Source organism: Crassostrea angulata, chromosome 2 (genome assembly GCF_025612915.1).
Source record: "Crassostrea angulata isolate pt1a10 chromosome 2, ASM2561291v2, whole genome shotgun sequence".
NCBI classification, from domain to species: domain Eukaryota; kingdom Metazoa; phylum Mollusca; class Bivalvia; order Ostreida; family Ostreidae; genus Magallana; species Magallana angulata.
In genome coordinates this window covers 59,268,365-59,294,306 of record NC_069112.1, presented here as the reverse complement: position 1 = coordinate 59,294,306, position 25,942 = coordinate 59,268,365, and the positions used below count along the sequence as shown (strand labels likewise).

The 25,942-nt window shown below is 33.9% G+C and overlaps 4 protein-coding genes and 2 pseudogenes across 4 annotated transcripts; 4 read left to right on the top strand and 2 right to left on the bottom strand.

The window, feature by feature from the left end:
- The first annotated feature begins 275 nt into the window (after positions 1-275).
- LOC128174591 (splicing regulatory glutamine/lysine-rich protein 1-like) lies at positions 276-1,596 on the top strand. Its single transcript, XM_052840106.1, has 3 exons — positions 276-757; positions 897-964; positions 1,054-1,596. Exons 1-3 carry the CDS (start codon positions 679-681, stop codon positions 1,594-1,596), a joined length of 690 nt encoding a protein of 229 aa, XP_052696066.1. The 5' UTR covers positions 276-678.
- LOC128173290 (uncharacterized) lies at positions 1,338-4,087 on the top strand. The gene is made up of 4 exons (XM_052839004.1): positions 1,338-2,593; positions 2,683-2,763; positions 2,875-2,949; positions 3,597-4,087. The coding sequence occupies exons 1-4, from the start codon at positions 1,627-1,629 to the stop codon at positions 3,737-3,739; spliced, it is 1,266 nt and encodes a 421-aa protein (XP_052694964.1). The 5' UTR covers positions 1,338-1,626; the 3' UTR covers positions 3,740-4,087.
- Positions 4,088-10,140: 6,053 nt separating this feature from the next.
- On the top strand, positions 10,141-13,079 carry LOC128174590 (uncharacterized). Its single transcript, XM_052840105.1, has 7 exons — positions 10,141-10,283; positions 10,500-10,665; positions 10,799-11,082; positions 11,423-11,618; positions 11,881-12,224; positions 12,416-12,842; positions 13,006-13,079. The coding sequence occupies exons 1-7, from the start codon at positions 10,152-10,154 to the stop codon at positions 13,077-13,079; spliced, it is 1,623 nt and encodes a 540-aa protein (XP_052696065.1). The 5' UTR covers positions 10,141-10,151.
- A 2,370-nt stretch (positions 13,080-15,449) lies between these two features.
- Positions 15,450-16,031, bottom strand: LOC128173333 (uncharacterized; annotated as a pseudogene).
- A 418-nt stretch (positions 16,032-16,449) lies between these two features.
- LOC128174589 (uncharacterized) lies at positions 16,450-20,386 on the top strand (annotated as a pseudogene).
- Positions 20,387-21,281: 895 nt separating this feature from the next.
- LOC128174588 (uncharacterized) lies at positions 21,282-23,443 on the bottom strand. The gene is made up of 3 exons (XM_052840104.1): positions 22,797-23,443; positions 22,003-22,264; positions 21,282-21,290 (listed from the first exon to the last, which is right to left on the bottom strand). Exons 1-3 carry the CDS (start codon positions 23,357-23,359, stop codon positions 21,282-21,284), a joined length of 834 nt encoding a protein of 277 aa, XP_052696064.1. The 5' UTR covers positions 23,360-23,443.
- Between the last annotated feature and the right edge of the window lie 2,499 nt (positions 23,444-25,942).

Sequence of the window (25,942 nt, the reverse complement as noted above, 5' to 3'; positions counted from 1 at the left end):
AAGTTAACTTCTAACCTGACTAATTTTACAGACATTTCCTTTAATTTATGTGCAGAGTATGCAGCGAAGATTCTGTTTGTTGAACTTGACTTTTTTCTTTAGGAAATACCTTTGTTATGCTATGCTGTATTTTAGAAAATATTAGTCAAAATTTAAAAAAATAAATGTTTCTTCTGTTTTACTTTTAATGCAATGTATATCTATATTTTTAGGGTATACGTCAAGAATATTAGATCTTTATTTTACTGTTTATATATATTGCTATCATTTGCTTTTTTAACAATAACAACTTGCTTGTTCATGAAATAAGTACATTCCTATGAGAGTTATTACATGTATATTAAATTATGTGAATATAACATTTATCAAAAAGCTAGTATAAATTTCAAACTCATAGAAATTAGCTTCTAATTCAAATATTCAACTGCTAAGTACATGAATGCGAGTATTTACCCTAAAGACCCATTGCTGTCATCGAAGATACATTATGTTTTAGTTCCATAGAAATTTAGTTTCATTATGAAAATACATATTGATAATCAATGCATGTATGTACTTTATTTGTGTCATTTAAAGAAAACCTGTTTATTATGTGCATATAAGAATGTCATGCATTAGTTTTTAAAAATAAATTTCTTTTCAGGCTACTGTAAGAATTGCTAATGATGATGAATAATCATGAGTGGGAGAAGCAAAAGAAAAAAAGACAAAGAAAGGAAAAAGAAAATTCGCTCAGAAAATTTGGCGAAAAATGCAGGTATAAATCAGAAATGATTGCTGTATTTCATTTTATTTTGTTTACAATTTTATTAGTAAAGAGAGATATAAAATTAAGCATCATTAAATTATTGTATTATTGATGGATTTTTTTTATTTGGCATTTTATTTCCCACCAGGTCTTTTCACCCAAAATTATGAATCACAATCAACTGCAGCAGAGCAAGACAAAAACTCAAGTTTTGAGGTAAAAATTACCAGACTTTTGATTTTTCTTTGTAAATGTTAAAACATCTTTATTACAGAAAAAGATTCATATTAAAATTTTATCTTTAGGCAGAAAAACCAGACTGGTTGTGTAACTATCTTTCACAACAACAGCAGTTTGAGAAACAAAGACTTACAAGAAAGCAACAAATGAACATTTGGTACCAACAAAATAAAGAAAAGAAAAAACAGTATGAAAGAAATAGGTATCAAGATGATGAGAAGGCCAAAAGAAAAAAGCAGTACATGAGAGAACAATATTGTATTCCAAAGAATGCAGATAAAAAGAAACAGAGGATCAGGAAAAATTACAGTATTCCGCGGATTGCAGAAAAAATGAAACAGGGTATGAAGGAAAATTACAGTATTCCAGAGAATGCAGAAAAAAAGAAACAGAGTATGAAAGAAAAATACAGTATTCCAGAGAATGCTGAGAAAAAGAAACAGAGGATCAGGAAAAATTACAGTATTCCGCGGATTGCAGAAAAAATGAAACAGAGTATGAAAGAAAACTACAGTATTCCAGAGAATGCAGAAAAAAAGAAACAGGGTATGAAAGAAAAATACAGTATTCCAGAGAATGCTGAGAAAAAGAAACAGAGGATCAGGTAAAATTACAGTATTCCAAAGATTGCAGAAAAAATGAAACAGAGTATGAAGGAAAATTACAGTATTCCAGAGAATGCAGAAAAAAAGAAACAGAGTATGAAAGAAAAATACAGTATTCCAGAGAATGCTGAGAAAAAGAAACAGAGGATCAGGAACAATTACAGTATTCCAAAGATTGCAGAAAAAATGAAACAGAGTATGAAAGAAAACTACAGTATTCCAGAGAATGCAGAAAAAAAGAAACAGGGTATGAAAGAAAAATACAGTATTCCAGAGAATGCTGAGAAAAAGAAACAGAGAACCAGGGAAAACTACAAGATTCAGGAAAAGGCACAAAAACAAAGAGAATGTGAAAAACAAAAATATCAGATACCAGAAACAAGAAAAAGGAAGAGAAAACAAAGTTTACAAAACTATCACACAAAGAAAGCTAAATTACTAACTAATGGTGATGGAGCACTTCAGAAATTTAGAACTTTATGCAAAGAATATCCGATTTATCCATGTGTTGTATGTGGACGGATTATGTTTCGTTCGCAGGTTCATAAATTGGTCAAGAAGAAATACAAAAAACCACAAATATCTACTTTACTGAACAGTCTTTCAGCAACCACTATGGAACATATTTGTGTTTTATGTGACAAGACCATGAAAAATGGCAAAATTCCAGCACAGGCCTTAGCTAACAATATGGATTTAAGTACTGTTAGAGCCGAATTAAGTGAACTTAATAAACTGGAGAGACACCTGGTATCTCCAGTAATTCCATTTATAAAAATAGTCAATTTGCCAAAACATACACAAAAAGGAATTTCAGTTCGCTCAGATATTACGAAAGTTACAACAACTTTGCCTAGAAACATTTCTGATGAATCGTTCATCAAGGTAAAACTGAAGCGCAAGTTGTGTTTTAAAGGCCATCATCTCTACCAGGAAGTACGTCCTAGTAAAATCTTCAAAGCACTTGTTTTTTTAAAGAAAACAAACCCACACTTTGCAGGTTAGTCATTTTTAGCAACTTATGGAGTACGAAGAAATTCCTTTTTTTCCTTTATGATGAAAAATGGTACAAATGTTCTTTTTTTTCAGATATAGAAATTAAAGATGATATATTTAAAAGTGGAGAATATCTAGATGATAGTGAAAACTACTCAGCTGTAGATAGCAGTGGTAAGTTTTAAGTGTTTTAAAGAATGTCTTTACATTGTTAACATAAACTGAATGAACACATATGAAAAAATATTACAATGATAAAACTTAAGTAAATTTTTTACAAAACAGGTGCTGATAAGGAGAGGGAATCTGAACCTGGAAATAATGACCACAATGAAAGCAACATCAATGCTGAATGTGATGGTAAAAACTATTGAACTGTTGTTTAAAAATCCATGTTTTAACAGAAGTCTTGGGGCACTTTGTTGGTGTATCAGAAGTAAACAGTTAAATAATGCCTTTTTGTTTTTAACAGATCCTGACACAGAGGAAGAAGAGTCAACAGAAGAATCTCATGACTTTGCACCACCACTTGATACATCTATTTACAAAACAGGTGCTGATAAGGAGAGGGAATCTGAACCTGGAAATAATGACCACAATGAAAGCAACATCAATGCTGAATGTGATGGTAAAAACTATTGAACTGTTTTTTGAAAATCCATGTTTTAACAGAAGTCTTGGGGCACTTTGTTGGTGCATCAGAAGTAAACAGTTAAATAATGCCTTTTTGTTTTCAACAGAACCCGACACAGAGGAAGAAGAGTCAACAGAAGAATCTCATGACTTTGCACCACCACTTGATACATCTATTTACAAAACAGGTGCTGATAAGGAGAGGGAATCTGAACCCGGAAATAATGACCACAATGAAAGCAACATCAGTGCTGAATGTGATGGTAAAAACTATTGAACTGTTTTTTGGAAATCCATGTTTTAACAGACTCTTGGGGCACTTTGTTGGTGCATCAGAAGTAAACAGTTAAATAATGCCTTTTTGTTTTCAACAGATCCTGACACAGAGGAAGAAGAGTCAACAGAAGAATCTCATGACTTTGCACCACCACTTGATACATCTCTTCAACCATCAGACTTAACACAGTATTATGCTGATCAAAATCCAAACTCCATATTTTGTATTGCCCCGGCATAAGGAAACACACCAACAAAAGTCATCCATTCTGAAGGACACGCATTTCCAATTCATTTCCCAAATGGAAAAAAAACATACACAGACAAACGCAATACAAAAATATCAATGAAACGGTATTTCAACAGTAGATTGTTTTCAAGTGACCATAGATTTGCTAGTGATCCAGAATATATATTTTTTGCACAGTATACAGCAGAACTTGAGGAAATCTTTTCTTCTGTTTCTATTGCAATGCGAAAGTCAGTTGATTTGAGCCATTTGACCTCATCTACCTTCTTGGATTCTTCCAAAATGAAAAAGATGCTTAAAAAAGATGAATGTTACCGCTTTTTGCAGGCAGTTCGCGGTTCCCCAGCATACTGGGAAAAAACCATGCGAGATCTTTTTGCCATGCTTTAACAGCTTGACATACCTACATTTTTCATAACTTTTTCTGCAGCAGAAAGAAGATGGACAGAAATTATGGAAGCAATTTGTCTCCAGCAAGGCATTGAAGTTCCTAAAGACGCTGATTGGCAGCAGTACTACAACATATTGAATAGCAACATTGTAACTGCTACACGGAAGTTTGATAAAAGACTTCATGATTTTATTAATCAAGTCATTATGAGTCCATCCAATCCTATTGGTAAGGTAACCGACATTTTTGGAAGAATTGAGTTTCAAGCAAGAGGTTGGCCACATTATCATGGACTAGTTTGGATTGAAAATGCCCCTGAATGGCAGAAATCCCCTGATAGTGAAGTCACAGCTTTTATTGACAAGTATATTTCTTGTCAAATACCAAATGAAGAAGAAAATAAGGAACTATTTGATATAGTTTCCTCAGTGCAACTACACAGTAAAGCACACACAAAAACATGCAAAAAAGGAGGAAAAGATTGTCGTTTTAATTTCCCTCGCCCATGCTCCTTGCAAACATTTATTGCCAGTCCACCCAAAGATGAAGACATAGAACCAAAACAATCAAATAATTTAAACAAAATGTCAAAAAACACTGCTAAAGACATTCTGAAATTTTTTTGGGATCTACTTACTGCTGAGTCGGACTTGTGCACAGCAGACATTTTGAGCCATGGTAACATTACCCAAGAGATCCTACAAGAGGCACTAAATGTATTGTCACAAAGACCTACAGTGGTTCACAGAAGAGAAGCCAAAGACTGTTGGGTGAATCCTTATAATCCTGCTCTTCTACATGCATGGAATGGTAACATGGATATACAGTTTATACTAGACCCGTATAGCTGTATTATGTACATAATGTCCTATATTACCAAAGCAGAAAAAGAATTGGGAGAGCTCATTAAAGCTGCCCAAAGAGAGGCAAGACAGAATAATGAAGAGGCAATACAAGAGCTCAGAAAGCTTGGAAATGTATATCTCACCCATCGGGAGATAAGTGTTATGGAAGCAGTCTACAGAGTTTGTGGTCTAAAGCTTAAACATTGTTCTCGAGATGTTGTATGGATTCCAACTGATACAGAAAATACCAGAATAACACTTCCTATGCATGTGATAAAATCCAATGCATCTCGTGGTGATGACAACATATGGATGACAAGCATCTTGGATAGATATCAAGCAAGGCCACTGACAAATGAATTTGCCAATATGTGTTTAGCAACTTTTGTATCAAGGTATAGAATGATAGCAAACTCCACCCATACAGAAGAGGCAGATTTAGAAGAGGAATCAAAGACAGAGACTGGGAAAAAAATACGGCTGCTTCACAACATGGGTACAATTACAAGAAGGACCAAAAAGGATGCAGTCATTAGATATCCAAAGTTTTCACAATCCAAAGATCCTGAGAAATATTATTTTAATTTGTTGAGATTATATTGTCCTCACAGAGAAAATAGATTTCTTCCATCTGAGTATAACTCCTTCCAACAGTACTATGAAACAGGAAAATTAGGATTGACGTTAGTTTGTAATATTGTTAATGAAAATATGAAACAATTCCAAAAACTAACTGATCAGCTTGATGAGACTTGGTCCCTAATGAAAGACATGCCTCCACTGGAAGAAGCATGGGCTCAGGTGGCACCTAACTCAGAACAGGAAAGAATTGAAAACGAAGAAGAAAAGGAATTGCTCGATGATGAAGAGTTTCTTTCAGCAGTAGACATTCCTGAAATGAAATCTACACCACAGACAAACAAGAATTCATACTCACAGAATGTGTACACGGAGCCAAATCCCAATACCATAACTGATGAAAAGCTTTTGCAGATGTACAGATTGCTGAATAAAGAACAAATGGAACTGCTCAATTTTATAAAAGAGTGGTGCTTGCAGGTGTTACACTCAAACTCTCATGACAATTTTCACATATTTCTGACAGGGGGAGCGGGAGCTGGAAAGTCTTTGCTCATTCACTGCATTTACCACATGGCAAACAAATTATTTCACAAGATACGTGAAACACCAGATGATGTCATTATTCTTAAAGTTGCTTACACTGGAAAAGCAGCTTTGAATATCAATGGTCAGACTATTCATTCAGCCTTTGCATTGAAGAAGAACATGAAAACACAGTATCAACCTCTTGGTGAAAATGATTTAAATACTCTACGAGCCAGGCTTTCAAACATTCAGCTACTTATTATTGATGAAATATCAATGGTCAGCAAAACGGTTTTGTCATATATATCAGGAAGACTAAACCAAATCAAATCCCTGCAGCAGAATTCAAAACCATTTGGAGGCATATCTGTTCTATGTGTTGGAGATTTCTACCAGATACCACCCGTGTTTGGCAAAAGTCTTCTTTGCGTTGACGCAGGAGCTCTTCCACAAGATCTGTGGACTTTGTTTAACGTGCACAAATTACAAAAGATAATGAGACAGAAAGAGGATTTACTTTTTGCAGAAGCTTTAAACATAATTCGAACAAAGGGTCGTGATGATCCCATGAATCAAGATGTGGAAAATCTCTTGAGAAGTCGTGATGCAATTCATATATTCTCTACTAATGAACAAGTTCGTCATCATAACCTTTCCAAACTACAGCAACTTGGAAAACCAATAATCAGCATGACAGCAGTTGACATATTACATTCACCAAGTGGTAAAGTGTTTCAAAGACAGACACCCTTTGAGAACTTAGATACCTGCTTACAATCTGAACTGAAACTGGCAACGGGTGCTAGAGTTATGTTGACAGTGAACATAGACACAAGCGATGGCCTAGTAAATGGAACACTTGGAACAGTAATAGATATTGTTAATGGAAGTATGCCATACGGATTTCCAGAATACATTGTATTACAGTTTGACTATGAGCACATTGGTAATAATTACAGAATTCGTAATACTACACAACCGTGCAATAACAAATGTGTACCATTTAGAATCTTGTCCCAGAAAGTGCCGTATAAAACTGGATATATAACAAGATTCCAGTTCCCATTTACACTCTCGTGGGCTTGTACTATTCATAAAGTACAGGGACAAACATTCAAGGAAGTAGCAGTGTCGCTCAAAAGAGTTTTCAAGGGTGGAATGGCATACGTTGCACTCAGTAGGGCCACACATCTTAAGGGACTGCATTTACTTGACTATGACCCTTCTGTGATTTATGCTGATTCTAGTGTAAAACAATCTTTGGATCAAATGGAGGTTTTGTCACTCACAGACTCTGTCCTACAGCCCAATGAAAGAGAAGATAATTTCTTACTTCTACATCACAATGTACAATCACTTAGAAAACATTTCCCAGATGTAAAGAAAATGCTAGAATTCTACTCTCCTAATGTTTTTTGTGCTACAGAAACATGGCTTGGAGAAGACTCAAATCAGACATGTTATGATGTTGATGGATTCAACTAGAATCTGTTAATAGTGTCCAGGACAGAGGGGCTGGAGCTGCTGTTTATATAAAAATTGATACCAGCTTCCATATTGTAAAAACTGATGCTAAGGATGACTATGAAATGATCTGCATTTTCTTTCCCAAAATTAGCACGATGGTTGCTACTGTGTACAGGCACTGCAATGCCTCTCTTGCATCGTTTTTACATGTTCCACAGTGTCTGCTTGATATTTGTAAAACTAACAACATTCCTAAGATTGTTGTGCTTGGTGACTTTAACAACAGCACTGGTGAAATAAGTAGATCATTTCTATCACTTGAATTCCAGCAGGTAATCCATTCCCCAACAACCATTGCCGGCTCAACTCTCGACAACATTTTTATATGCAATATACCATCTTTCAAAAGTGGAGTATTATCGTCCTATTTTTCGTTTCATCTGCCAATTTATATTTCCATTAACATATGTGAAGTTCAGCATGTAAAAGCAGAAAAGAAAAAAACAAGTGTAAAAGCAAACACAAAAGTCCAGCCAATTGTTAAAAGGTATAAAAACCTTAAAAACAAAAAGCTTATTACTGATAAACAACAGATACCAGACAGAAGGAAAACAATTGTTGGATTTGAAGCCGATTCTTTCACGCCACAGTTTCCCTTACCCTATACACCTTTTATGACAACATTATACCAACATCTTGGTTTAACAGCGGTCACGCTCCATTGACCTGTTCCGTACACGTCCCAGACAAATTCTCGCGCAATGCGAATGGTGCACACAGAACAATGACTATGGCGGCCAGTTTGCAATTACAGACGTTAATGCCAATATTTCTTGACGAATTGTTTGAAAATGAGGGGAATATGCGTCAACATTTTCAAAGATTAATGCAACTCTGCGCAGCAGCAATGTTGTCAACGTAAATAAACCATAAAAATATATGAGTTTCCGTGAATTTAAGCGTTAGAAGCAGGCGCGGATCCAGAATGTTTTTCCATAAGGGGGGGGGGGGGTCCGAGTACGTGTTTATACTTTACAGGAAAAAGTTATCCGATTGGAATATGTTTATAATATATTAAATTTATTTTATTCATAAAAATAATAACTGGTTTAACGACGATTTTATATATATAAACTATTAGTAAAAAACAACATGTAGTTAAAAGTTATACATTGTATTTTATATATTGTAGGACAAGGGATGATAAAACTAGAATAGAAATGTATGCGGAAGAAACTGTACCTTTCTACAACCTGGATGATTTTCGGCGGTTCTTTCGGGTTTCTAGAGCAACATTTGAATGTTTATGTAGAAATATTGCCAACTTTCAACATTTAAAACCTGGATGGACTGGAGGAAGAGAATTTATTTCAACAGATAAACATTTGTTAATTACCCTATGGTATTTAGCAACCCAAGATAGCATTCACAGCATATCAGATTGTTTCCTATTCAGTTGTATATGATAGGTTGCGTGTGTATTTGCGGAAACTTGGTGCTGATGAAGGTGAGACTCCACACAGTTTCCGGGCAGGTTGTGCTGTTACGTTGGCTATGTCAGGCTCAGTGAGTGAGGTGGGTCAGATAATGAGACATGTTGGTTGGTTTGGGGAAGGGAGTGCCGAGTATTATAGTAGACTTCCAGCCTTGGTGGAATCAGATTTTGTAGCTGGAAGATTGGCAACAAGTGTGAAAGATGCGGGAATGATGGAAGAGAAGTATCGAGAGTGCATGCAGTATGATAGTCTTGATTCGGCCTTTGTAGAGAGTGAGTGATGAGATAGAGAGCTAAGTGTACATTATGTACATTTACATGTCTGAATATGATTTATGATTTTAATGATTAAAGTTTTGATAACATATAAAGGGTTTGATGTGTTTTATATGCTAATTTAATGTGTTCAATGTTTATATATTTTATGGTGAGTGTTGGGAAGAGGCACTAGATATTGAGATAAAATTGAGATTTGGATACCTAGATAGAGACTTTTACACCCAATACTTTATAAAGGAACTGAGGTTGAAATGTGATTCCACATGTGATATGGGAATATCACAAGTGAAATCACGTGCTACCGAAGTGACGTCATTCCTTTTCGCTGTTTGATGGGTGGATGTGTATACAGTAGGAGACGGAAGAACAATGCGGTAGGGTTAGGTTGTGAGATTTCCCACCCACCCACCCTTGGGGTTACATTCTCAACTTTGGTTCCTAGATACGAGACTTTTACACCCAATACTTTATAAAGGAACTGAGGTTGAAATGTGATTCCACATGTGATATGGGAATATCAGTAGTTGCAGGTTTGTAAAGTTTATTTTTCATGAAAGACAATACGTGTATATAGATTAAATTGCTAAATTCTCCTCAGCTTCCTGTAGAATTTATATCATAGTTCTTTGATATTGGCTTTTTACACTTACGGTATGTGATGGAAATGTCACCAATCAAGGGAATGCTAAATGCACATGTATCTGTAACAAATTCTCATAACCAAAAGCGTGTTTCAAACAGTAAAGACATTCATATCCTCTACTCTTACGGTGATTATCGGTAATATAAGTACATTACAACATGTATTATGACTTCATTATGTACTGTATTGTAGATGTGGAAAAGTACATAACAGATGGATTATTGCTAATGGAACTGAAGGAATGCAAAGAATCCTTGGCATCCAGTAGAATTTATATGAAAACAGATTTTAAAATGCATTTGAAACAGGTATTTAATTGCAATGTATTAAAATAATATGTTTTATTGCTGTCATATTCAATATGACTGTTACACTTTATCAATGTAAAATTAAGTGGCAAGTTTAAATGGGACTTTTTTAAATAAAATATAATATCAGATTTGATCCATTTTTGTTATTCATAATGGACTTGCTTAACTGAGGTAATTTAATTTAAATCAATTATTTTTTCTCTTTCAATGCAGACTGACCACTGCAGTGATCATTGCATTAACCATGCTCTAAGTGATCCGCTTGACATTCATTTCCAGCAAGCATGTACTGACCACCAACATGATGTTGGTTGCGACCGCTGCCAATTACTTCCAAAAGCAGTTTTAAATTTGAAGGAAATCCTGAGCAATCTCTCAGGTAATTTGCTATTAATGAATAATTCTTATCAATTTGATAAGATTTGAAAGTGAAACATGGCACTGAGTGTATACTAAAAATATTGAATTTTGTTCGATTGAGTTTGATTTTAAAATAATGATTAATTTGACAGATCTTTCCCCCAACACCAGAGAAGAATTGTTTATGGATATTGATGCAGCGGTAACAAAGATTCTTCAATGGAAAAGCCACATAATTAGAACTATCAATCAGGATACTGCTAGGACACACACACTGAAAGATCTCCAGCCTGGTGATATTCTTATTATTATGGACTTGGCCATGAAATTCTTACCAATTACATTTAGAGAAAAACAGAGCGACTGGTATGGCCAGAAGGGCATAAATTGGCACGTGTCTGTGTGCATTTACAAGGATGAAAACTCAAATTTAAAGGTGAGATTAGTGAGAACAATTTAATGTGGTAATTCTATGGCTATAGGATTTCTCATGATTTTTGATGGATTAAATGATATCGTTTGACAATAAGTTGTATTTTTACTTTCCAAGCAGCCTTGCCAATGGGTTAATAAGCATGCACACACAATCAGTTCAATCTGAATAAAAGTCATGTACAATGTACATTTGCAAATCAATATAAAATGACTTACAATGTAGTGATGCATTATGAAATCATGCATGCAGCATAAATATACACATTGTTATATAAAGAATTTTAGGTCTACTTAATCTTTTAATGCATTACAAACTCATGTTAAGTTTTTTTGTTTTTTAGCATAGAACATTCGCTCACATGTTGGATGGAGTGCGTCAAGACTGGTTAGCGGTTGCCTGTCTTTTGGAAGACACACTTCATCATGTGAAACTGCAACTTCCCAGTACAACAAGGGCATTTATTCGGAGTGATAATGCCGGGTGCTACCATTGCGGCAATCTATGGCTTGCCATACCAGGCATCAGTAGGCGCACTGGTAAATAATTTTTATTTATCCTCCAAGTCATATATTAAAAATATATATGTATTTGTAACATTATAACTGACACAGAAAATGGATTAAGTATAGTAAATGCTTTGTAGATGAATTAATTTTATGAGTAAGACAGGCAGAGAGAGAGAGAGAGAGAAAGAGAGAGAGAGAGAGGTACCTTTATTGAAGCAAGGCATCATGCAGTCAAAAGTTTACTTTCTTTACCATGAATACTATATATATTTATATATATAATTCATTTCAGGAGTGTTCATAGACCGCTACGATTACAGTGAGGCCCAAAGTGGGAAGTCCTACTGTGATGCTAAAATAGCCCACATGAGAGGGAAGTTTAGCAAAGTTGTCGCATCAGGATATAACATCCTTACAGCAGCCAACATGAAGTCTGCCATAGACCTGTATGAAGGAACAACTGGATGTCAAGCAGCACATGTTAAGCTCCAGGGATTTCCTCCTTCTACAGCTAAGTGCCCAATAAAGGGCATAACCAAGATTTCAAATGTCAAGTTTGAACCAAAGCATCTAACAACTTGGAGGGCCTTCAATATTGGCACAGGCAAGCAGTTGCCTATTGAACATGAAAACAATGTAAGTGTAACAATGTATGTGCAGCACTAAGCACACAGATTGTTTTATTACAGTACACTGAAATGTTTATAATGACATCAAGCTTTAGAAGTCAAACCAGTTCAACTACTCTTACAGTTTTAATTAATGCAATTCAAACATTAAGGAAATCTATCAAATACATGACTAACCACTGCATGTTTTAATTATAGGACCTGGCAGAATTAGAAATTATATCTGATTTTGTTTTGAAATCTGGATCAGTTGGGCACATTCAAAACCCCAAAGAGAGCAATGATGTTGTTGATTCTTCAGATGATCATGCTTTTAATTGTCCTGAAGCAGGATGTACCCAGATCTTCACAAGATACAGTGAGATGCAAAACCATTGCTTAATCGGCAATCACACTTACCAGCTCCAAGCAAGGTCATCTTATGATGATATAAAAATGAGATGGATGGATGCATGTTGTACACTATCAGAAGATACTCTGAAATATTCTAAAACCGGAGAAGGGGTCACTGAGCAAGTGTGTGTGCAGTCTGATATGGGTTGGGCTTTGAAAAAAGAAAGAAAAAGTGCTAGATTCTCAGATGACTTGAAATCATATCTTAGTGATATATTCTTGCAAGGAGAGAGTAGTGGAGCAAAGTTACATCCATCAGTTGTCGCTAAAAACATGAGAGTTGCTAAAAATGAAAATGGAGAAAAAAGATTCAGTGCACACCAATATTTGGCTTTTGGTCAAATCTCATCTTTTTTTTCAAGACTTTCTGCATTGAAAAAAAACGTCCTCCACAGATATCAGTGATGATGATTTGGATGCAGTTCTTTTGAACATTGCTAAGGCCGAAACAGCTGCAGAATTTCAGTAGGATTGACATAATTGACTGAGATAGAAACATTACTCATTTTGTGACAAGGACTGAAATTGTTTGATACATAGATGTATATAACTTATGCAAAGTGTTTTTATTGTGACAATATCTGTAGATTTTAAAAGAAAGCTGGATGGTTAACACATTACTCATCAGCTCTTAGTAACCTTTAATTTTTAGATATGACGTTCTAAGCTAAAGAAAATCAATAAATTTCAGCTGGTGAACGTCAGTATTTTTAAAATATCTTTATAAAGAGCTCTTCCCTTTAAGAATACCAGTGAATACTATCTTACAATGACCTCAACCATCCAGCCCTGTTAATTCATTCTTGTTTTATGATAACATGGTATCATTTCAATTGAATTGATGTACAAGATTGTGTGTAATGGGATGAGGGGTGAGCAAAACTCCATTTTTAACGAATAATCTACATGAACAGTCTCTTCAGATATTATGTACGATAATAAGTAAAATTATTGTATGATAATGATTGCATCGGTTGACCAATACACCACTGGGTAGTAATTTAAATACAATTTACATGTAAAATTAATACATAATTGATACTTTGACCAAAAACCATGCTGATATATTGAACCCCATGTATTTTCATATGAATATCATCCTTATAGTTCTTAATTGCTGAAATTCTCCTGAAGAACAATTAAATGTGGAAGATCAATTTAATTTGTTTTTCATATTTTCTTTAATAGGATTAAAAAGCTCAGTCACAGGTATAATAATATAATTAAATTCATGTCAAACAAATAATGTACATAGGTTATTTAAAAAAAAATACTGTGCCTAATGGATTAGTAAGTGTTTCTCCTTAATTGCAAATTATTTCAAGAAATATATAAAAATGAACTGAAAATCTTGTAAGACAATTGCTCTGCATGATTTAGTGATCGATGTGTTCAAAATTTTAATATTTCGCTCATGATTGAAAGCGCCCAAATGTAAGGTATTAAACAGATATCACATTCTTACCATCACCTGCATATCAATTACCTATTGGTCTATTCAGGTGTGCTAAGTTAAACAAATTGTTAAAATGTCAAAAAACAGACAGTAAATGGTCTGACAAACCACTGGTAGTTAAAGAAAATGAAAAAAGGGCAATTTAACAAAATTCAAATTTTCGCAATTCTATTATATCATGATATTAGAGGTATTGTGACATAGTATTGATACATTTCCCAAAGAAAATATTATGCATAGTTTAAAACAAATGACCTTGAACTTGCCTAAATGACCCTGGGTCAAGATGATGACACACATTCAGATCTTTTGCAATCTTTGACAAATTGTAGGAAGTGAAAACTCCCCCAGTTTCTATTCACTGGACACAAATAATGCACTTTTTCTTCAAGTGACCTTGAACTTATCTAAATGACCTTGAGTCAAGGTCTTGTCACACTTCGGGCCATGAACAGTTTTTGTGTGATATAGAAATTCCTAATCATCATGTTACTCCAAAAGAAATATATGGATCAGACACTTTTTATTTAAGTGACCTTGAACTTGTCCACATGACCTTGGGTCAAGGACACAACACAACTTTGTTTCCTACAAATAGTATAATTGGTGGAAAAAAATCTTTTCATAACATTTATCTGATTTATGCAGTAAAACTTCTAAAATGTGTGTTCTTAACGGGATTTGTTTGTATTTTCAGTATAAAAACAACCATTTTTTGTTGCCTAGCAACGGGCATATAAAAGAAAGAGCCCACGGAAATAAAAGTAGATATAATTATTTCATCTCCTATATATTCATTTTGAATATACTTACCATGCATATTTATCTGACTTTTTTTGCTTTACTAAATTAAAATTGACTAAAAACTGCTTAAAACGCTGATTCAGCAAAATTTGAAAATGACCTTTTGAGGATCGGTAGAAATAAATTCCTTTATCTATTTAATCTATTTTGGTGATGATTATAGTATATAATATAATGTCTTTAAGATATCAGATTTTGTTTAATCAGATTGATTCTTAAAGATTAAATTTTAACATCTGAAATGGTGATAGTATACCAAAACCATAGAGCAAATTCAGCTCCTTTGCTAAGGGAACTATCTTTAACTGATTTCAATAGTAACGTTTCATGAATTTAATTTTTATTTTACATACACTATATTTGGACCATAAAAAACCAGTATGTGAAATATCATCATAATCTGAGAACCTACATGTATCACCTTTTGTCTGAATTTAATATGGACTGGTACTTAACTACTGTCTAAGTCATTTTGTATATATTGTTCACCCCCCCCCCCCCCCTATTGATGTTGCTCTAACCCTCCCCTGTTGTATATATGGGAAGATGAAAGCAGGGCCCACGTCTCGTTCCTGGATGCATATTATCTGTTTACTTATTGTACTCAAATTTTTATGTAACTGATGCTTTCTTTGTTATTACTTATTTATTTTAATATGTATTATTTTGTTTTGTTTGAACATTTGTATAATGTTGCATGTTTATTTTTTTTTTTAACAAACTTACTTATTCTGGGTCTTGGAAACCTCTGTACTGGTTGGACTGAAAGTATGTCTAATCTTGGTCACTGCACATGCAGGTAGGGGAACACGGACGTTTCTTCCTAAATAGCCCCAACACCACCGAACAAGCTGGCGATAGGCTGTGTACCTATTTCTTCTGAAATAAAAAAAGCATACTTATGAGTACAAGTTGATGAAACATCAATCAATGTGTATGAAATAAATGCTACATTTATATAACTTACTCTTCTGTGGTTGTTCTTAATTCTCCATACTGGGATCTGTACTGGTAGTATGCTGTCTCGAGTACATACTCGTCCAGACAAACTGGTCCAAACCCCAGGTGCCGAGTTATACAGGTCAACTGATGAATAGATCCCCTCTTGGCATCGATCTGTTGTACTTCTTGGCAGCAGATGCTTTCCTTTGCAGTGGGCATAGATGTACAACTTGCACCTAATTGGGTGTAATAAAATAATAAAGTATACGGATGTGTCAAACTCAAAAAAAAAATTTAATATCAGGTGAATGTGTAAATAAAACAGGTCAATCAAGAACATTAATACGAGATTTGATCAATGTTGGAGCTAGAGTTTATCAAAAATGTTGAGTAATATTGACTCTTATATTGATAAAATTACAGATTCCTTAGTTATTATTTAATCGAATAAGTAGAATTTTTCTAATGTACATCTGTAGTAACTTGGCGTCGATCGGTAAATTCGCCATTTTGGTTAATAATGTAGATTTATAATATGAGTAATTAGCCGTATTTCAAACGTATTTTATTTCAAAATAATGTCTTAGGTTTCAAATTGTTTCATATTATATATAAGCAAAGCTTTTACTTGTCAAAAATGCCGTACCAGACCGTATTTCCTACTCTGTCGACGATATCATCCTCGGGGTTGTCCCCTCTGGAGTCGTCCGATTCGTCGGAACTGCTTGCTTCTGGCTCAAATCTGTAAGGCTGGATGTTCTGGGGGGCTTCATGAACACTTTCTTCAAACGAACCCACCTCAAACGACATGTGGAGGTCAATATCGGACGAGGAAATACTGGAAATGCTGCTATCGCTTCTGTTGGCCATCTTCGAAAAAGCTGTGTTGTGACGTCACGCCTAATTTCTATTTAACGTAAAACCGGAAGTTGCGCTGATTGGTTTTGAGCAGGTGCGAAAGTCAACAACTTTGACGGCGGATAACTCGCTTATTAGGCCACGCAATGAAATTTTGTTTTTTTACGCCTTGTTTTATTATAAAATCTGCGTAATTGAAACTCAAGGTATAATTTGACGTCCAGGACACTTTAAAGAAAATTAATGAACTATTGGGGCACCCTTCAGCCACCAACACACCTACCCTCCATTTTCACTATGTCAAAAATTGAATTTCTCAGTTGAAAATTCTGGTAGGTAGCTTACCTTCTCTTCTTGCCATCAAATCCTTCCCTGCAAAAATATTGTTTATTCAATTTTGATAATTTGTATATACAATTTTTACTTAAGTGTGAATTGATACATTTCCTCTACAGTGCACACACATCAAGTTAAACAACGTACTGCATACTAGTATTTATGTAAACCCTGAATCTTCTTTAAAAAACTCATTCTCATTTGGGACAACACCCTTAATGAAAATCAATATCAATATCTCATTTTGGACAACCCCCTAAATGAAAATCAATCAAACAAAAATTGAAACCTTGTGCATTCATTCTTTTGGAATTTCTAATTCATCCAACTATCCCATCTTGCAAAAAATCGTGTCCATCTTCTTCTTACTATGAGCAGCTAAAGTAGTATGTGGACCTAAACCAGTAGCATACAACTCAAAAGAGTCAGTTCAATAACAGTGGGTCCTTCCATTCTTCACATTAAAGGCATAATTATTCATCTGCACATGCTCAAGACAGCCCGAGACATACTGTAATATGTCCTAACAACTTTCTCTCTCTGTCCCAACAACTTTCTCTCTCTGTCCTAACAGCTTTCTCTTTCTGTCCTAACAACTTTCTCTCTCTTATACTTCTTGTAAAATGTCTTCACATTTAAAAACTGTATCTTGCCCTGTCCTACTTGAGTCTATCTTATAACTGGGTTCTGCAACACAATCTACTACGAAAAATTTTGAGACACTTACAGAGGTGTGTATCAATCATGATAAGATATGAAAAAGCTTTTTAAAAAGATCAAGATTATACAATTAAAAAAATACTAATTATTAACTTTTCAGTTTTTTTAATACAAATTTAGATATTAATGTCAAGTAAATTATTTCAGTGTCTAATTTATATCTTAAAAAAAAATCTACGGTTAATAATTTTGATGCTCTTTTTTCAAAATGGAAATATATTAAAAATATAATTTTTTTTAGAAATCAGATGTTTCCCTCTTTTTTTCTATATAAATTAGCAAAAATTGCTTAGAGGTTCTTTTTTATGTATTAACATAGAGAGTAAACTTACCAAAAATCTTGGTACGAGTGATGTGTGCAAATTAGTACGGGTTGTCTGTGCAATAAATTTGACTGTTTTTATCAATTAATAGCACAGAAATAAAGCATTATATATATTTTTTTAAATGATGGCCTAATGTGGTGATCACCTTTTAAGACAAAAATATCTTTTACTTTCTCTTTGCTGATCTAGTTTCACTTTTTAGTTTAATTTCTATACGCAAGTTCCGAGTTCTGCAGGAGTTATCTCCCGTAATTGCAACTCGCGCGTTTGGAGGTGAAATAGTTGTGCGTCATTAGCTACGGTGGGTACAAATACGCCAGACATCGTCTGCATATAACAACATGCCGTATTTTAGTGCTGTGTTTTAGAATGTACGGATTCGAAACGAAAATTACAGCAGTTAGATAAATATTCATGGATGAGATAGGCGTAAAAACAAACGTGAATATTTTCGATGGTTGCGGCTGATTCGCCGAAAAATTAGTTGGAAAACAACTAAGTATACGAGAATATGTTCCCGTCATTTTGCCAAGGTGAAACTGTACCAACACTTTTCCCCTACAACAACTATAAAACATGTGCACTAAGGTAATTTTTATTATGCCCATGTTATATGTCGTTTTATCAATCATGACCCCCCCCCCCCCCCCCAACATCAAACAGTTAAGGCACCATTCGTTGGCTTTAAGGCCGTGTTGCATAATTCATATTATGATAAAAGATAATGATAATAATTTATAATAATGAATCCTTACACTGTCAAATATTAGATACTTTTTAAAAATAATACATTAACTGACCACTACATTACACTGCATTATGTGTTGTGTATGACTAAATACTATGTATTATTGTGTAAGGGATTAAAAATTATCTTGCTCCTTTAAAAGGGTCAATAGTAATGTTGATATTCCCTCTTATCAAAATAATGGAGAATATGCTGCTTTTACCAATCTGTATGAAGATGACAATGTTCCATATTTGGTTGGTGAGGTGGAAGCTCAGTATACAGAACCTAGTCCAACAGGTTAGTAAATATTTTCATGTATTACGTACAATAAACCAGTACATGTATTTACATACAAAACATATATACAAATGCATATACATACAGTGATCTATCAATACTTTGCACCTCTATTTCATTTAAAGAATATATACACACTAAATACTACTTATACAGATTCAGTCGAGAGTACCAGTATTCAGATTCTGAGTGATACAGAACGATGGATGCCTCCAAGAGATCACCCCTATTGTGATACTGGAAATAATGAGCCTATCACCATTTCCACTGAATGCCAGACAGACATTTCATTCGTTCAAATGGAATATATGGAAAGATGTGTGAACGACAAAGACTCATTTTTTAGAGAGGTCTTTGTAGAGAAGGTTACAAGTTCTGATGCGTCTGTCCGACAATATACGGGAATTCCATATATAGCATTATTGTTTAGCTTATTCAATATTATTTATTCAAAATGTTCAAATTTGAAATATTGGAATGGTCCCAATAGTGCAAATGAAAAACATTATCAGCAAGGATTAAAAAACAAACCAGGACCTTCACGTAAATTAACCTTATTTCATGAATTTATACTTACACTAGTTCGATTTAGATTAGGCTTAGTTGGATTTCTTTTGTCTGATATATTTGGAATTTCAAATTCACGTGTTTCACAAATTTGTGTTACCTGGATAACATTTCTTGCTACTTGCTTTGGAAAGTTAATAAAATGGCCAAGTAAACTACAGGTTAAAAAGTACATGCCAAAATCTTTTAGAAATACCTATCCTAAAACTAGAGTAATAATTGATTGCACTGTATTTTTTTTTCAAAGACCAAGATCCCCATCTGCTCAGTCTGAAACGTACAGTACATACAAGTCAAAAAACACTGGAAAATGTTTACTTGGAATTTCTCCATCAGGTACATTTATTTTTGTCTGCGATGTTTATGGTGGAGATGTTTCCGACAGGTTTATTACTGAACATTCAAATTGTCTTGAGTTAATTGAGGAGGGAGAGGATGTCATGGCTGATAGGGGGTTTACTATTAGAGATTTGTTAACAAAAAGGAAAGCCACTCTGAATATTCCGCCATTTACAAGAAAATGTACATGGGGCAAGAAAAAAAGATTAAATGTTAATGAAATAAAGCAAACTAGAAACATTGCAAAGTTGCGCATACATGTTGAGCGAGCAATTCAACGTTTGAAACTGTTCAAGCTTGTGGGTAATAATATACTATGGCATCTGAAACCAGTTGTTAATCAAATGGTAAAAGTTGGTGTCTTTCTGTGTAATCTGATGCCAAAACTAGTTAGAAAATGAATTCAGCAACATCATTGTTTATGATTTCATGCATTTATTTGTGTATAATGAAAAGCATTTTTAGTTTTACTATTACATGTATATATTTTTTTGGAAAAAATTTATATGTCATCATATGCATAATTTTGAAAATACAATTAATCTTCATCAATGTAAAAAAAAAGGGATGAAGACAGTTTGAAGTCTTACTACCTTGTGACTGTATTAAAATTGTTTTTGCACATGCTACAAACTGATTTCATTAATTCATATGCGCCATTTACAAATATAAGTCATGTCCCCTAAGTCTACAAATCATCCATAAAATGCATGAAATATCTAGCAATAATTTTTGGCACACACATATGTATATTGAAACAATTGTGTTATATATATTAACATACTAAAATGTTGTTCATTTTCAAAATTTTATAAATGATATAAGTGCAATATATTAAGTAACCCAATAGTTAGACTTGCTGATTGACATAATCAAGTCACATTTTTGTAATTATATGTATACATGTTTCAAGGAGATTTAAAAATTGTATACATTAATAAAGATTCAAACAAGAGAATTCAGTATTCTTTTTAACAATTTTGAATCATGGAGATGATAAAATCATAGAAAGGAAGCATTAGGAAAAACTGAAAAATACATGCTTATTAGGATACTTACATGTACATGCATAAAATGATTTTCATAACAGTTTATGTACATGATGTAATATTGATTCACAGAACATTGTAGCTGAATCAAGAAAATGTGCACTATCATTTTGTGTAAATATTTATACAGACAACAGTCTTGGGACAACAAATTTTTCATAAAATGAATTAATACTTTTCAAACATTCTGCCCAGAACTGTGCATTGAACTCAATTCTTTCAACATAAATTTTTTATTTACAAGCTGCTACACCCTCTAAGTACATCACAAAATCACAATACTATAAATCTGCAACAGCTAACTGACACTGAATCTGATAATACCATGGAGAGGTTTGCTTAAGCTTCATTTCATTATTTGAATCTAGAAAAATGTGATAATTTTCACTACAAATTTGATCCACAGTGCAATATCTGTATTTATATGGACATTTGATTTCTAATAAAGTTTTCCGACAACAATCACAAGTAACAACACCATCAGGACTTGCAGCAATATGTGGATATTTTGGATTTACCAAAAGACCTGGAATTTTTACATTGTGTTTACAGTGATCAGTTTTACATTGAGTATCATACAATTCTCGTGCTGATGACTCTCTTTCTCTCCCATATAAAATTGCAAGACTTGAGACATCTAACTTTTCTGTAAAAATCTTTTTAACAATAGAGTTGTTGACATTGTCTCCTTTATATTTAACAACATCATGCACAATTGATGCAGTAACTCTGCCTACTCTATACTGAAACCAGTTCACATTTTCACTCTGACCCCCAGTTAAAGTGTCAATCTCCATACAATCTGACTTATCTATACTTTCTTGCATAAATTTGACAAATGGCATACTACATTTACTTTGTCTATATGATAAAGCAAGTAATGGTACAGGATGAGGTTCATTAACATTATTATTATGTGTACAATCTTTCTCTAAAACTTCTATGATTTGTGTATCATAATTCTTAACAAGCTCAAAAATTTCCATTTCAAAATCATCATCTGTAACATTTTCCTCATGAATAGAATGATAGATATGTGTGTAAGGATAGACCATATTAATGTCAGATTTACTAATATCATCAAGTTTTTTGGGCTTCGACTCTCTTCTCGGCTTGTCCCACAAACACTGGACATCTGTACATGTTGCTGTGTTCCTGTCGGTATGCCTCTCACTCCACTCAACTAAGCTAAACAGGAGAGCTACGACGTGTTTACAACCACCGTCATCCCTAAAACAGAGAGCGGGGTAACCTTGAAATTTAAGAATATATAAGAGACCAGATTGATATACAGGGCTGGTTTTTACCTAATTGATTACCCAATGTCAGTTCAGTCTCATTGAATGATTCCCAGTGCATAACATATCTTACTAATAGTAATTAAATATTTATATATCATATAAATGTAATTTTATTTCATAGAATAATACAATTTTTCAAATTAAAAATTGAATCATTGATAAATCACAGCTTGAATATCTAAATAAAACTACTGTTATACATGTAAGTCACTTGCAACCCAATTTTTACACATATAAGACTTTAATAATAACCAATCATATGTAAACATTGTAAGCCCTACATTTGAAATGTGTAAATACCCCTTGAGGGCCCTTAATTAAATGATAACTGAATAAATAAACATACATAATGTACCAGGAATATATATTGATAAACAATGCAAGTTTGAAGGAATAAAAATTTATTTTTATAAAAGCTGATTGATCAAAAAAATTAGAAAACTATGATAATAGAAACTTACGCTGTACATTCACATCCAGCTGATTTGATGGTGCCATTGCTGTCAGTCAGTTGCCTGACGAAGTATGGCTTTTCACTTTGCGAAGTTTCTCTCAGACACTTTGCTCGAATGTACATATGGTCTTCGGGTAATGCATGGCACTGAACGGCACTGATATGGTTGCATTTATAAAAAATATACCCCCTCTCTTGTTTGTAACACTTGGTGCGGTCTGCTGTCCACTGGGCATTAGAGAGTAAATGGACGAAGATATCTGCACAAACTATGTCTGGCATGCATGACAAATCATATGTCCAACTTTTCAAACTTACATCGCACACAAATGGAAAGTTTATCACTCGATCTTTAAGGGCAATCGTAGAGCGTTTTCTGAACGAATCGATGGCGTCGTCTTTCTGCGATATAACCGATAATTTCATTTCCGATGCTTTATTAGCGAGCTCTCGAAGTTGTGACACATTATAGTCGGTAACAGTGATTCCTCTTGCCAACAGATATGACCTAAGCTCAGGTTTGAGCATGTTTATAACATCACTGACAACACTCGATTCCGCCATTTTCATTCGAAGCGTCCTTGGATATTTCTACCCACCGACGCGCACTCAACGGTATTAAATGTACCTCCCTTACTAGAGAGCAGGTATCTCGGAACTTGCGTATTAATGTTCATGTAACTCATATAGTGTTGAGAGTAACATATCAAATTATACAATATGTCCCCTTCAGGTTCAAAAAAATATATAGTCACCCTAAGGTTGAAAGCAGATATATATCTATATTACTATATTAAAATAATAGACTCGAAATTTTTAGCTTTAATACCGATCAATCGGAAGAGTACTGTCTTTTGTTTTATATATTTTAAACATCATTGGTACTTGAAGATTACCAATTTGTATTTATTTTTTCTCAATAAAGCTTCGTTAATTAATAATCAACGAAAACTCCTCAAAACATTCCGGAAATCATCTGAATGTTTTGGATTTTAAAATCTTGCGCATGCGCATTACATTCACACTAAACCACGGATACTCTTTATTTTATGTTTCCACAATATCACATTTGCATGGATAAACTTGGAAACGATAAAACAAATGCGTGTTAATTTTCATTGGAAATTTTTCTGTTCATCAAAGAAAATACGGGAGATAACTCTAACACAGTGCATTTATTAAAAAAAATCCCGAAAGTTTCGAATGTCAACATGGTGTGTAAAAAACGTTGTTGAAATATGTTGAATTCTGCAATTATAGTATTAAACTTTTTAAAGAAAGGTATTTATAGCCTCAACACGGTTTGTTGTGAACAATTTGACTGTTATTTTCAATGCAACTTTATTAATTTTCTCCAGAGACATAAATAAAATGTTATCTACATGTATGTCTCTGTTTTCTCCAAAATCGTTTTTTTTGGCTATATTACGGGAATATGGGAGGCATTTTAACTGTGGTGAAGGCCTTCCCCGAGACACAGTTAGATTATTCCAACTCAGCAGAGTGTAGTGAAATTAATAGCCTAAACATTATTGTAGGCTTGAAGTTTGGTTATGCAAATGTCAATAATATACGGTGTTTCGATGTCTCTTTTCTGTAAATGCCAGATACCATATGCAATGTCAACCCGTGCGTGCACGGGTCAAAGTCTAGTATATAAATATCATAATTAAGAGATATCTCAAAATTATATAATATAGAAAGAAGTGGGTTCCATTAGCGCATTGATTGGCCCATACCAAGTGAATGCTGGATATCAAATCTTTGGAAGGTTCGAATTGGATAACCGACCAGGTAAATCATACAGTCTTATCTATTCCTTCAATGATTGTATGTTTTTGTCGATAAGATATTAATTCTTAGATCCTGGATATTACAAATGTGATGCTTTAATAATGTTTTTTTTTTGTATTATTGCTATCTGAAGCCATACTTTAAAGCGGATTCCAACAGAAAGCTGCTATTTTCCAACAGGTTGTAAACTCCTATTTGTATATGATACTGTCATGTACAAACGACACGGCATTCCTGGATTCCTTTTGGATTCCACATTGTATAAAAAGGGGTTATGCAGGTCAGAAAAATTAACAATTTGGAACACAAAAGTGTGTTGCTAATCCCTGTACACAAACCTGCACATTGGGGACTAGTGGTATGTTCTTGCATCACAACTGTTTACATTATATAGTTTAATGGTATTGAATTTACCTCTATTGATTGGGTTCATTTAACTATGTCTTATATTACAGTTTATGTTTATATTGTTGCAGATTGCATACATCCAAGAGGGATACTTCGTTGTTGTTAAAGCATTTGGAAAGGGAGTAGCCACAATCGTTTGGTAAAATTATCCCTACTGTATTATATAGCATGAAAAGATACAGACATACATGTGTGTTCGGATAAAAGGGCAAAACTGTGCCATAATGAGTTATGCATACAGACGATGACAACTGTAGTATCAGAAAGCTCAAATACGATTAAAAACATGGTATTCACATTAAAACTGAAGAGAACATTACATTTTGATTTCTCTCATCATCTTTCATGTTGAAAATTCTTAGTTGCACTTATTTTTAAATGTTTTTATCAAAACTTTCAGACGCTTCCTGCTTCGACATAAAATTGAGGCATCGAGGAACAAAGCATAAGCGCAGGTTTGCGACTGTCTTGTTACTTATTTTCTGTGGTAAATTGTTTCCTTTGAAAGTTTGTCATAAGAATTGTAAGTATATCTAATTCGCTTAAAATTCAAACCTCAAGCGGGTCACATGAACCATTGTGGCCCGTATATTCTCCAAGTGGCGAAGAATGAAGCTTTACAACTCCCGCAGATAAGGAAATGGGTATCACACACACACACACACACACACACACACACACACACACACACACACACACACACACACACACACACACACACACACATACGTGTATGACGTGGCAACTGAACACCTTAACTTCCCACATGCAAATGGACACTTCTTGAAAAATGGAGTTAGAGGTAAGAAATGTTCATTTTTTCACTAGAAATAACAACTAATAATGGTATTAGACCTAATATGTATCAAAAAAGGTTTATTTCGATCCTTGATTTTTCACATACCAAATGAACACTTAACTCATACACAACCAAGCGAACACTTTCATTTA